Source organism: Scardinius erythrophthalmus, assembly GCF_964197995.2.
Source record: "Scardinius erythrophthalmus genome assembly, chromosome: 21".
NCBI classification, from domain to species: Eukaryota; Metazoa; Chordata; class Actinopteri; order Cypriniformes; family Leuciscidae; genus Scardinius; species Scardinius erythrophthalmus.
Window position 1 is genome coordinate 20,004,709 of NC_138241.1, and position 13,110 is coordinate 20,017,818.

Genomic DNA, 13,110 nt, shown 5'->3' on the forward strand with positions numbered 1-13,110 from the left:
TGCTGAAGGATCATGTGATACTGAAAACTCCAGTAATGACTGCTGCTTTGCCATAATAAAATAAAAATAAATAGTAAAATTTCTCAATATTACTGTTTTACTGTATTTATGATCAAATAAATTCAGCCATGGTGAGCAACATAAGAGACCTTTTTCAAAAACATTTAATAAAATCATACTGACCCCAAACATCTGAATGTAGTGTACTTGTAATACAGTGGCGCTGGTCTTTCAAAGAGGGGAAGCTCATTTTCGGATTTATTTTTTTAATAAAATTTATTTATAAATGAAATAAAATATATTTATTTTTCATATTAAACTCGACGGAGGAAATGTGCTAATTAGGTTAAACTGAAACAAGTAATGTGGTGCATAATTGTGAAATGTATGATGAAAATTGGCTGACAATTTCGCCAAGCAAATACCAAGAAATGGGTTGCAGCAGTTTGTCTTTAGACTACACTTGCAAAATCCGCGATGGGACTGAGCTCGAAAAGCTTCAGCGTCAGTGACTTTTTATAGTCCAAAAACGCTGTCAATCAAAAGGAGATGCAGTCTTTCGACAGACCCTCCAATCATCACGCAGAAGCCCGGAGTCCAGGCCAGCCCACTCCTCCATTCACCCCTAGAGACGCTGAGCGTCCGGGAGCGGGACATAAACGCAGCATTTATCCAATGACCGTCTAGTTTCGAAGCACTGAAAAAACCTGTTCAAAGCAGCCCCATTGAAGTCAATGGATGCTAGGCTTCAACAGGGAAATGCACTGTGACGCTACGGGAATGTATGAGAAGGAAATCGAGTCAGCCGACCTGCTACATGTAACTGATACTGAACGAATTCGTCTTCGAGATGAACGTATTCTAACCCATTTTTAGTCAATAAAATGTTAACACAATAGAACATACTTCACCATTAATTTTCTGACATTATAGGGGAAGCCGAGCTTCCTTTGCAGTCTTAAAGAAATCCCCACTGTTGTAATAATCCCTTGCATCTTGCCTTTGCACAGTCTATTATGAAAGTTCTGGAGAACCCAACCAGTTGGAACGCCTTCCGCACTGCTGGAGGCTTTAACGGCCTGCTTTCCGTTGTGGTGGACATGGAAGGATCCCTGCTGGAAGCCCCAACGGGAATGTGGGCCTCACTGAGCCGCCAGAGCCTTGTTGAGCTGCTTCTCCTCACCCTGCACACCATCGCTCTTGCGGTGCACGTGCACCCGGTCAACGGACACTTTTTTCACACAACCGGAGTCTGCGAGAGGCTGGGTGAAGCTTTGCTACAGCTAGGTTGTTTTCAGAGAGAGGTCCCTGTGGAAACAGACAAAAACAGCTCAGACTTCAGGAGTTTCCAGGAGTTTGTGAAAGCAGTGGAGAGGCCAGAGCCCCAGTTGCCACCACCTTTAGGAGACTGTGTTAAGCTGCTGGGTTTTCTGGAGCAGTTTGCTACTGGTGTGAGCTTGGCTGCAGATCCATGCACTGGCTTGCAGGAGAATAATCATGCTGGCGAGAGTCAGATCACAGTCTCAGGTCAGAGGATAAGGGAGACATCCAATGAGGAGGAGTTGTTGAATCGCACCAAGGCCGCAAGTTTGTCTTTAGTATCAACAGATTCTGGGAGGTAGGTACTCTAAATCAACTTTTGTTTATGATTAGATATTATATTATTAATATAAGATTGCTGTTTTTATTTATTTAATCACAAAAATCAAAAAAAAAAAAAAAAAAAAACTTGTCCAGAAAAGTCAGTAAATCAATACTGGGACAATTTCAACTTTGCTTTGTCTGTCTGTCTATGATTGATAAACGTGTCATTGTTTATTCAGGGTTTTCTCTGACCTCACCATTCTTCATCCTGGAGCTGTTAAGCTGATCATGACTCTCCTGCCTTGTATTTACTGTCCCAGTGACCCTTGTGTAAGTAAAACCACAATCACAGTCATACCTTGGACATAATTTGTATTTGCACTACTGTTGAATGCCTGAGCCTCAACCAAATGCATTTCAATGTACAAATTGTCTTTTGAATATATGACCAATAAATAAACTTGAAACTTGAGATTAAACGAACAAACACATAGCAAGGTTTACAATAATGGCCTACATTTTGTCCTATAGTTGTCTGAAGAGCTGCAGCTGGCTGTGGCTCATCATGTGCAGACTCTGGTGAAGTCAGAGAGAAACAGGCAGATCATGTGTGAGTTTGGTCTGGTGTCCACACTGCTGACTCACTGCAAACGTATCCTCATCGACAATTCCCATTCACTACAGCTGCCAATAGTTCGGATCCTTGAGAAACTCGCCTCGCAGTCCATGGATCACAAGTGCCTGAGGTCAGCATATGTTTGCAGTTAACATGCTCATGCATTCCTCATGAAAAATGTTAAACATACAATAGGATAAAAATAAGTTGACATATTTTGTATGCCATTACAATAGTGTACTTTTATCTTAGGCAGTTCCTGTGTCTTGGGGATCCTCTGATGTGTAGTGGAGAAAACCGGCTGTCTGTCTCCTGTGAAGAGGCCAACAGCACAAGTACAGTTCCTCCTAGTCCTTACAGACTTCCTTTTTGGATTACTTCCTGTTTCATGAAGAAAAAAGCATTTGATCAGATTGTTACATCTATTGTTTGAAGAGACTGTATTGATCCTTATACTTTTCTGCTATCTATTTCACAGACCAGACAAAAGACTCTGAAGAGGATAACAGGAAATCCTTGAAAAAAGCAATGAAAAGAAGTTTCAGTCTACTGAAAACCTCTACAGACAGTGGGATGGCAGTTCCTCTTCATAGAATAATAAGTCTTGTCTCCATCACATCACCACGGTCCTTTCAGCCACACAAAATCTCCATTTCCCCTTCTTTTGTGGAGTTTGACATGACAGACAGTGGCTATGGGTAAATGTTTGCAGATCGCTTTATTGACATACCAGTAGAGATTTATGTCCTTAAAGGAATAAACAGTTCCTTTGAATATTGTGTTGGACAATATGGAGCCTTTGAATCAAGATGGTTAAAAACCACTGCTTTAGGGGCTTTATCTAAAAATAAAATTATTAGTGATGAATTAAACTAATAAAAGAAAAGTTGAAAGGCACCAGACGTTGAATTTACCATATTCTTGCCAAACGCAAGATGTCACTGGAAGTAAAACTACTGATATATTAATCTAGAATGATTTATTCTGCTAAATGACAAAAAAAAAAAAAAAAAAAAATTTTGTCTCCACAGGTGTTTGTTCCTGCCATCCCTTGCCACAGTGAAAGGTGTCAGTGCAGACTTTATCTCCACTGGAGGCTTGGGCACTGGTAAGAAATACTATAGAATTACATTGTTGCATAAAAATAGTAAGACATTCAAATAAATACCCCATCTAAAATCACATGAGACATATAAGTACAACTAAAATTATTTTGGTATGAAAATCTAATATTCTAATAAACTAATAAAAGGTTGGTTCCAATTGGATTTATCTGCTTCATAAAGATCCCATTTACCAGACACTTTTATAATATACATGAAAGCGCGATGCATGTCCGGTTCTTCTTTTATATCCTTTTTTTATCTCCACAGACTGCAGAGGCTTCCCTCCTTCAGCTGGCTTGTCTTTCTCCTGCTGGTTTATGATCTGTAGGTTCAGCTCGGCTTTTGAATCCCACCCTGTGCGCCTGCTGACGGTAGTGCGCCACATGTCTCGTGCTGAGCAGCAGTTCAGCTGCCTGTCTGTCAGTATCTCTGAAGGCTACTTGGGGATCTCCACTGAGGAGGAAGCATATCAGTTCTTAGGTGAAATCTCACTTGAAAAAAATCACTTTTTTTCTACTAGCTTAGCTATGTCTTATTTACAGTATTTATATTTACTCTACAGACATGATGGAGCCAGAGGTGCAGACTCCCAGCACGCTGCCGTCCTCAGTGCGGTTTAATTGTTCCAAACAGCTGATACCAGGCCAGTGGCACCAACTTTGTGTGGTTATGGCCAAAGAAATCAAGAAGAGATGTTTAGTCACTGTTTATCTGAATGCAACACCAATCGGAACAGCAAAGGTTGGTGCAGGGAGTTTACTTTATTTTACTTGAAAGAATAGTTCACCCAAAAATAATTTACTCACTGTCCTTTTATTTCAAACATACTAGCTATATATCACTGACTTTCTCCTGTCGAACACAAATAGTGTTTTTTTTTTTAAATTGAATGAATGTTTGACTTAAATTACATTTTGCATGAATATGAGGGATATGAAGGATAGTTAAAAAAAAAATAGTTAAATGTGTTCGTTGTGACACATTACGCCCATTTCACACATACTCTGTGTACAGTGCGTACAGTATGCGGTGCGTGTTGCAGTGCGTATGTGGCACAGGAGCAGCACGCGCTATAGTGCTTTCACATATGCTGCATTTGCAGTGCGTAACTGATCCGCGGCTGTACTTCAAACACATACTCACTATTTGTATTTCAAATCCAGAAGTTATCAGCAACTTTTATTTAAAAAAAGTTTTGTCAGCATCTCTTTGTACACATATACACTCTTTAATAGACGTATTCACGTTTAAACAACGTATTATTCAATGCATTACTTCTATATAATTATATATTAAGTTGCTCAAGCAAGTGGTAAAATATTTAACCATGTACTGTACTTATATTAAAATTGCATACATTTTAAATTAAAACTTAAAATTGACAAATACAGCAGACCCATAGCCTTTCTTTTGCATAATTTAAATCATTATATAATAAATCTTGCATGTCACAAATAACTTGTTTTTCCACTGAGACTGAGTGTTCATTTTGTCGCCTTGTTGAAGTAAATTGTAGTTTTCCTTGATTTACCCCGGTCTTCTAAAGAAGGCCCCGGTAAGTAAAAAGATGACTGTGAAAAATAGTAGTATATGCTGTAAGTCAACGCATTTATGGTGAAATGACTACATTTTCAGGTCAATCTGTGTTCATTTTGACCACGAAACATGCGCTGTCACTTTAATTCAGCGTTTGCAGCACAGCAGAAGCTGCACTGCTATATACGCACCGCACCTGGAACGGATCGACGGACTGCAACCGCGTGCAGTGTGAAAGCTCTAACCTGTTAACATGGGTACGGAAAAAAATACGCACCGTATATGCACTGCAAACGGAGTATGTGTGAAACGGGCATTACCGTTCAAAAGTTTTGGGTCGGTTAGATGTAAAAAATAATGTTTATGTATCTAATGTTTAATAAGGCTGCATTTAATTGATCAAAAATACAGTAAAATATTAATATTGTGAAATATTGTAATTTTAAATATCTGTTTTCTATATTAATATATTTTAACATTTAATGTATTCCTGTGATGGGAAAGCTGAATTTTCAGCATCATTGCTCCTGTCTTCAGTGTCACATGATCCTTCAGAAATCATTGCTCAAATGGGAACATTGTGCAAAAAATGTTTTTGGGAAATTGTAATACATTTATACATATATACATATATACAAATACATATATTTTCAGGATTCTTTGATTATTATAAAATTTAAAAGAACAGCATTTATTTGAAATAGTAATCTTTTGTTACATTTAAGTCACTTTTGATAAATTTAATGCGTCCTTGCGGAATAAAAATATTAATTTCTTTAAAAAAAATTTACTGACCCCAAACTTTGGAACGGAATGAGTAAATGATGACAGAATTGTAATTTTTGGGGTAACCTGTTCCTATAATGAGCTACTGTAGCTCATACAGTAGAGAATGGAGCTAGCAATGCCGAGGTCATAGGTTCAATTCCCAGGCAATGCATAACCTGAAGAAATGTATACCCTGAATGCAGTTCAAGTCACTTAGAATAAAAGCTTCTGCCAAAATGAATGTTTACCTTGTGTTTGCCATGTAAATAGCCCCAATGCTAACATGTTGTTAAAAACTCTCTTTTTGCAGATTAAGTACATTCAGCCGTTTCCCGGTCAGTCCATCTCAATGGATCCCTCTGCAGTCATTGATGTGTGTGGGATTATTGGAACTCCATCTTTATGGAAACAGCATGCAGCTCTGGTCTGGCGTGTCGGTCCTTCATACTTGTTTGAGGAAGTTTTGAGTCCTGATCAGGTGGAGACTATTTATGGGCAAGGCACCAAATACATTGGCAACTACCTTGCTCTCAATGTTCAAGGTGAGAAAGTTTGCTACTCTTTGTCCAAAAATAGTCCAGAATTTTATGGGAATCCGTATTCACACACGTACATATGTTTAATAGGAGGAGATACAGATGGTGCAATGTCCCAAATTAGGATGGTCTCCCCAGAGAGGATTTCCTTTGCCATAAACACAGCGGTTTCCACCATGACAACAGTAGTAAATATTAGAGACCAGTACAATGAGGTGGACTGTCGCCTTATAGCCAAAGAGGTGCTTTTCCTTTTTAATTCATGGATTTAATTATTTTGATGATTGAATCAAGATTGATTCTTCTATTATTTTGATCACAGATTGGGATTACGTCACGTGATAACTCTACTCCTGTCTTCCTGGCTCATAATATCAGCAAGCACCTCAGTGGAACTGCCCGGACGATTGGGGCAGCCCTGGTTGGTTGTTTTGGTAAAAAGCACAAGCCCCACTAGCTACTGCTCTAAAGTGCTTACTGTAAGACAAGACTGCAGCATTTGTTTATGTAGTAAACTTCTGATTTTACTCTTTTATTTCCAGGTGTAAGGACGTTCAAGTCATTCAGTGCTGCTAGTAGCTTTCAGTATATTGGCGGCCCTTCTGCCATTCTGAGTTTGGTGGCGATGGCCTCAGATGATGGATCCTTGTATGCTGCTGTCAAAGTTCTGCTCTCGGTTTTAGAGACAAATCCTGTGATGGAGCAGGAGATGAAGCGTACTAATGGCTACAAGGTAGTGCTGTCAATTAAAAGCAAGTTAAGACTTTACAGTATTACAAATCCAAGCTGCAGATTTGATTTGTTTTGTATTATCAGCTCTTGTCCTTCCTGCTGAAGATGAAGACTCAGCTGATCAGCTTCAGGATTTTTCAGCTCATTCTGTCTATAGTGGGCACAATCGAGCTGGGCATTGTCAATACTCGTATCCCAAACATCAGCGCTTTCCAGGACGTCCTCTGTGACTTTGAGGTAAGTTTTAGAGTGGTGTGCTGTATGTTTCCTCACAGCTACAATATTTTCTGCTTTGGTGAATGCAGTAGCTTTCTGAATGAATTTTAATAGAGCTGTTCAGTCATGACGTCAATTTGTAGACTTACCCAGAGGGCTAACTTGCTGTCTCTATAAAAAGCTGGTCATGGCTTAGTCTATATTTAGTGATAAATAAGTTTGTTCTTTAAATAAGAGTGTAAACCACAGCCAGTCTAAAGAGATGACACATAGAAATTCACTTTTTAGAGCTAGCTAGAAAGTAGCTAGCTGCTGGACGACTGCGCTGACTGGTTTATTTTATGACTGACTGGTTTATTTTATGACCGACTGGTTGACTGGTTTATGTTCTGTCTGTTTTTTTTTTTTTTTTTTTTTTTTTTTTTAGTTATTGAACACATGGGGCTAGCATGTTTTCCATATGTGATCACATCTGGACAATGTCACCACGTTTCACATGTGATCACATGGATCTTACATGGGAACTGTTCCAAAACCACATGTTTCCCATGTGCGAAGTATGTTTTTCACACGTCCTTCACATGTGGCCACATGTATTTTTGCACATGTGAAATTCGTGTGGTTTTCTGTAAGTGTGAAAATAGCACTAACACTACTTTCTGCATGCAAAACAAGGATGCAAGTGTGCATGCTTGATTAATGATGTGCAATTAAGCTAACAACTCTTATCGTCTTTATCTTGCAACTTTTTGGCAATGTATGTACCATTTAAAAGTTTTTTTGAGTCTGTAAAATGTTTTTGAAAGAAGTATCTTAGGCTAAATATAATCATTCTAATAGGCTGATTTGCTGCTCAAAAATATTTATTATTATTATCAATGTTGAAAACAGCTGTGTTGCTTAATATTTTTGTAGAAACAATTATAACACGTTTTTTACAGTATTTATTTGAAATGGAAATATTTGTCACATTATAAATGTCTTTACTGTAACTTTTGATCAATTGAATGCATCCTTGCTGAATAAAAATATTAATATATATATAAAAAAAAAAAACTAAATCTTGCTGACCCCTTACTTTTTAATAGTAGGATACATTTTTAAAGCACATAGCAGTTGCATAAGTCAGATTTGAGATATGACTGTGCAAGTGTGCATAATTAATGTTGCAGAGCAAAAAGGGGAAATCTCTCAAGCAATGTTAAACACAGACCATATTTTACCGTCATTCTAAAAACTCATAGGAGAATTTAGAATTCTCAAATTATAATTCTTTGTTTTAGGACAACAAGCTTAGCAGCTCTGTTGTTTTGCAAAACTTTAAATTGCAAAAGGATTGTCATTCAAGAAACAACAGCAACCTTTTGCTTAAATCATAAGAAGTTTCTTTCATATTGTTTCTGTAGGTGTGGCAGAATGCTCCAGACAATCTTGACATTTGTGTTTTAAATCATTTTGCTGCTATCCTGAAGTCAAGGTACGTTGTTGGCTACTGATGTCAAGTTGTTGTGAGTTCATGTTTAGTTTGCAGCATAAAGTGATGTGAAACGCATGGCCCACTTCCTGTTTTTCAACCACGCATAAACCATGTTACTGGAAACATGCTGTTCGCTGTGGATACGTGTGTCTGATGGTGAGTTTGTTTCCAGTGGGAGTCAAAAGAATGCTGAAGTCATGCACATACTCAACATGATGAGCAAACTCCTGATCCTCCTGCATGATCCCAGTGTGACCCGCAGGAAGGTGTCAGTCATCTGTACCATCATCAAATCCCTCCTCGAGGAACATTCCAACACCACAGACATCAAGAGGCATGTCTGTTAACTTTTACAGGCTCAGTTTAAATTGAATCATTTGTTACAGCTCAATTTTCATGACAATTTTGGGAAGATCACTAAAGCTTTAAGGCACCAAATGAATAAAAAGTCACTCAGTGTGATATCTTGACATTTTTGTTTGTTCAATCAGGCTTGGACTCTTCTTAGTTCATAGTCTTTTGCCTCCTACTTTGAACGAGAAAAGCACTTTCTCTGATTTGGATTTTGATGATCAGTCACAAGGTACAAATTTTTGCAATAAACATTCATTTTGTTCATGATTTTAAATTTGTGCTCTACTCCAAAATCTTGACTTTTGAACGAGGCTCACTCCTTACATGCTCTTTAAACTCTTTGTGGCTCTAGGGTGGAGTCAGACTCCTGGGAGATCAGTTTGGATCAGGAACCAGTTGCTCTCAATGCTGTGTTCTCTAATCATCCCAAACACTTCTAGCATGTGAGTCGAGTTTAGCAATGTAACAACGACAACTCTTGCTCTCTTTATCCTTGTTTATGTGATCCCATCGACGCGTATCTTGATTTCTAAATACGTTCTCAAATGTTTCTCAAATGGCAGTAACCAGGAAGAGGTGTTCTTCGCACTGGGGTCGGATTGGTTCCTTCTCTTCTTACAGGGTCACATCCACACTAGCACAGTGCTGCTGGTTCTCACGTTGCTTACTCACTTTCTGTCGTATCCGAACATCCTGAGCAAGTTTAGAGAAAGTGTGTCACCAGGAACTTTAGTGGAGACCATGGAGATGCCTACGAGTATTACAGGTACTGTATTTCTGGATGGAATTTCAAAAGTGTTCATCAATGTGGTTGTATGTGACTATTTAAAAAAAATGTAAAAAAATATTTGTATTTTTGATTTTGCCATTTTTCTCTAGATAATTTGAAGTCTCGCTCATGGTCGTTTGAGTGTTTGAGCTGTATCTGCCCAGGGTTTGAAGTCCTGCAGAAGCTTCTTGTCAGCCATATCCACCTGCCTCAAATTTATGGAGCTCTAGCTGCACTGCTTATAGGAAAATCTGATTTCCAGGTTCCTGCTGGACAGGTAGTGCACACATTGCCTAATTGTCTTATGTGACAACATTTATTTTATTGGCATGTATATTTATTTGTGATGGTTAAATAACCTACTCCCCTATCTGTCCTTTGGATGGCAGGTTGATATTGACATGATGCTTCAGAGTTTGATTGACAGCTGCAGTGGATCTGAGGGCCTTCAACTATGTGCAGATGCAGCTTGTGTCCTTTTAGAGTTGATTAAGATTATCATTACTAAGGTAAGTGTGTCTAAATTGCTAAATTTATTGGCATAAGATAACATGTTACATCATAGGATAGCAGTTTCTACATACTAACATATTAACATTATCTACATAACATATTATCTGAGTGGCAGTTTGCATGATTACAGTCCCTTTTTGCAAACAGGTTGCATAATCCATTGCATAGTCATTGATGCAATACCAGTAAATCAAGTTAATCTTGTGTATTTCTATTTCTCAAATAAGCCTGTTACAGAAAGTGCAGATGGCTGGGAAGTCAATTACCCAGGTAGTGTGATGCAGTTCCTCTGCCTGGTGAACAGTTTGTTTCCTCAAGATCCTCTCTGGACCTCCCCTGATTTCCTCAGTTCACTGGCCAGTGCTGTTTTCCCCTTTGAAACCCCAGAGGTGAGACTTTTGGGGATTGTACCGTACATTTTCTGTGCAACTTAAAAATATACCCAAGAGACATTTTATTGCCCCAAAGGCAAGCAGTTTACAGAAGTGATATTCTTCTCATCTTCTCGTACAGAACACTACAGGTGCTCAGGGTATCAAAGAAAGTAGCGATGCGGTGGGGGAGCTTCGCCCGTCCCACCCAGGCAGGAAACAGGTGTGTGACTTCATCCGCATCCTCTTGATGGACAGCCTCATTAACATCCCTGCCAAAGACGGTATTCATCCTTTAATGCAACTGCTAGAGGTGAGGGATGACAAATATTGACATTTATTAAATCAAAGTATGTGTGTACTGTGTATAATTAATTTGTATGTATAAATACACACATATGCATGTGTGTTAGGGTGGTCCTTATCAAGTCCAAATTTTTTTTGTGTGCAAAATGTTAGTGTCTTTACCTCTTAAACTGTTCCTTCTAACTTAGTAATTAGAAATATGCAAAAATTTTGACAAAAAAATGATATTTAGAGGTAGCTCAATCATGTGGAAGATTGCCTATGTTAAACTGTGTGGCGTTATTGTGATATGCAAGTAATATTAAAAGTTGCTGCAAATGTATGGGATCAAATTCCCGCCAAATATATAGCGGTCGCGTATAAAAAAATAATAAGCGTGAATCAAAAATTTAAAAACACATGTAAAAATATATTGCACAAACTGAAAAAAATAATGCAAAATGATCAGAATAGCAAACAACGTGGTCACGGATCAAAATATAATAAGCGTGAATAAAGAAATAACAAGCATGAATAAAAACTTTAAACACATTAAAAGTTATTTTGCACAAAACTTAAACTTATGGTCATGCTTTGTTAAAAAGTATGGTTTTATTACTGTGTACTTTGTGCTTTCTTGCATTTTCTGCTCATATTTTACTCTTTTGTACGCTTGTGATGTTTTTCTCTTCGCTCTTCTTTCTATGTTCTGCGCTTGCTCTTCCAAATGTTGCAGTTCGAGTTTCATGTAAATTAGGGCGGGCTTAAGCGTCACCATTGGTCCACTAGTTCTAGATTGACAGATACTCCTCTAGCCAATCAATCGAAGAGGGGAGTTGACGTCACACTAATGCGACTCGTGGTACAAGCTGTTTATGTTTGTACAATTTCTTCAATTCCATTATAATATACTAAAATGTTATTTTTCTAATACTTTTATATACTGTTAAATTTCTTATTTGTGCTTTGATATGTGCATTTATTAAATTAATTATTTTCGCTTGGCATACCAGCGTGATTACGTCACCGCACACTTCAGTGGGTGGTGCGCGCCCGTGATGCACTTCATTCTGAGTAAATATAACAACAAAGAAGCACTGCTGCACTCTCTTTTATTTCATTTTTCTTTAATCATTATACTCCTTTTCAGGAGTGCTACACTTACAAGGGAAGACGGCAGTTCAATTTAACTTTACAAAGACTTTCAAGCAGTAAAGCTATCTGATCTCTGGACATAAATAATTAAATTCATTTTTTTTTAGATACATGAGAATGTTAATGTGCACACTGGTAATTGGTGTTAAACAATATTACTTGGCTCATGATGTCAATATGTTAAGGCTGCTTGTAAGCGAAACATCCTGCAATTATGAAACACTACAATTCGTTGCAAAAACTAAGTTAAAAACGGCCATTGTCTGAAGACTTTAGGACTTTGACCTGTCGCCGCTACGCATTGCCTACCTTTTTTTTATTAACCTCGCCAAATTTGACAAGATTATTGAAAATGATTGTGTTACAGAGAAGATATAGAGAAACCAGTTGAATTTAATACAGTGATTTATTACAAACTTACTGTGTTTACATACATAGCTACATAATTGCATATTACTTTAGAATTAATGTTTTAAATATAGCTTAAAATTTGAATACAGCAACATCTCCATCAGCAATAGGTAACGTTGTTTCTAGAGTGCCGCTGTCCAGCAGAGTTTAGCGTCAACTCCGATTAAAAACCTCACCTGTCTTAAATATCCTAAAGACGATGATTAGCTGGTTCAGGTGTGTTTGATTAGGGTTGAAGGAGCTAAACTCTGCACCCAGGACCGACATTACACATCCTTGTTATTGATTAAATATGAAAGTAAAACGGCCAGTAGGTGGTGGCTGCTCGGAGAAGATCGATGCTTGCGGTGCCAGGTCCAGTGCATTAGAGGTGAATGATGGATCATCAGACAGGCATAACTGTAACAGGTCGTTGTTAGGATGACGAATTTAACTATACCATATTGCCAGGTATACGTATACCGGCAACAGTTTGAGTTGCAGGCACACATGCAGTTTAAAGGTGTCCTGTTGATGGTCGTCTTCCCCTGTATAACAAGTAAGCATCAGTAGCCACCACGAGTCGCATTGGTGTGACGTCAACTCCCCTCTTCGATTGATTGGCTAGAGGAGTATCTGTCAATCTAGAACTAGTGGACCAATGGTGACGCTTAAGCCCGCCCTAATTTACATGAAACTCGA

The 13,110-nt window shown here is 38.2% G+C and overlaps 1 protein-coding gene across 3 annotated transcripts in view; it reads left to right on the forward strand.

Moving 5' to 3' along the window:
• The window catches only part of wdfy4 (WDFY family member 4), a 53,517-nt gene that overhangs the window by 10,524 nt on the left and 29,883 nt on the right, over nucleotides 1-13,110 (forward strand). For all 3 annotated transcript variants that reach the window (XM_081350942.1, XM_081350943.1, XM_081350944.1), the window contains 22 exons: nucleotides 1,011-1,618; nucleotides 1,824-1,914; nucleotides 2,116-2,330; nucleotides 2,453-2,535; nucleotides 2,679-2,898; nucleotides 3,232-3,308; nucleotides 3,574-3,786; nucleotides 3,869-4,047; nucleotides 5,921-6,152; nucleotides 6,237-6,388; nucleotides 6,469-6,580; nucleotides 6,689-6,879; nucleotides 6,963-7,115; nucleotides 8,501-8,571; nucleotides 8,744-8,905; nucleotides 9,063-9,154; nucleotides 9,278-9,368; nucleotides 9,489-9,691; nucleotides 9,805-9,971; nucleotides 10,084-10,203; nucleotides 10,435-10,596; nucleotides 10,721-10,891. In XM_081350942.1, the coding sequence (XP_081207068.1) occupies nucleotides 1,011-1,618; nucleotides 1,824-1,914; nucleotides 2,116-2,330; nucleotides 2,453-2,535; nucleotides 2,679-2,898; nucleotides 3,232-3,308; nucleotides 3,574-3,786; nucleotides 3,869-4,047; nucleotides 5,921-6,152; nucleotides 6,237-6,388; nucleotides 6,469-6,580; nucleotides 6,689-6,879; nucleotides 6,963-7,115; nucleotides 8,501-8,571; nucleotides 8,744-8,905; nucleotides 9,063-9,154; nucleotides 9,278-9,368; nucleotides 9,489-9,691; nucleotides 9,805-9,971; nucleotides 10,084-10,203; nucleotides 10,435-10,596; nucleotides 10,721-10,891 (3,765 nt within the window). The remainder of the gene's footprint in view (nucleotides 1-1,010; nucleotides 1,619-1,823; nucleotides 1,915-2,115; nucleotides 2,331-2,452; nucleotides 2,536-2,678; nucleotides 2,899-3,231; nucleotides 3,309-3,573; nucleotides 3,787-3,868; nucleotides 4,048-5,920; nucleotides 6,153-6,236; nucleotides 6,389-6,468; nucleotides 6,581-6,688; nucleotides 6,880-6,962; nucleotides 7,116-8,500; nucleotides 8,572-8,743; nucleotides 8,906-9,062; nucleotides 9,155-9,277; nucleotides 9,369-9,488; nucleotides 9,692-9,804; nucleotides 9,972-10,083; nucleotides 10,204-10,434; nucleotides 10,597-10,720; nucleotides 10,892-13,110) is intronic.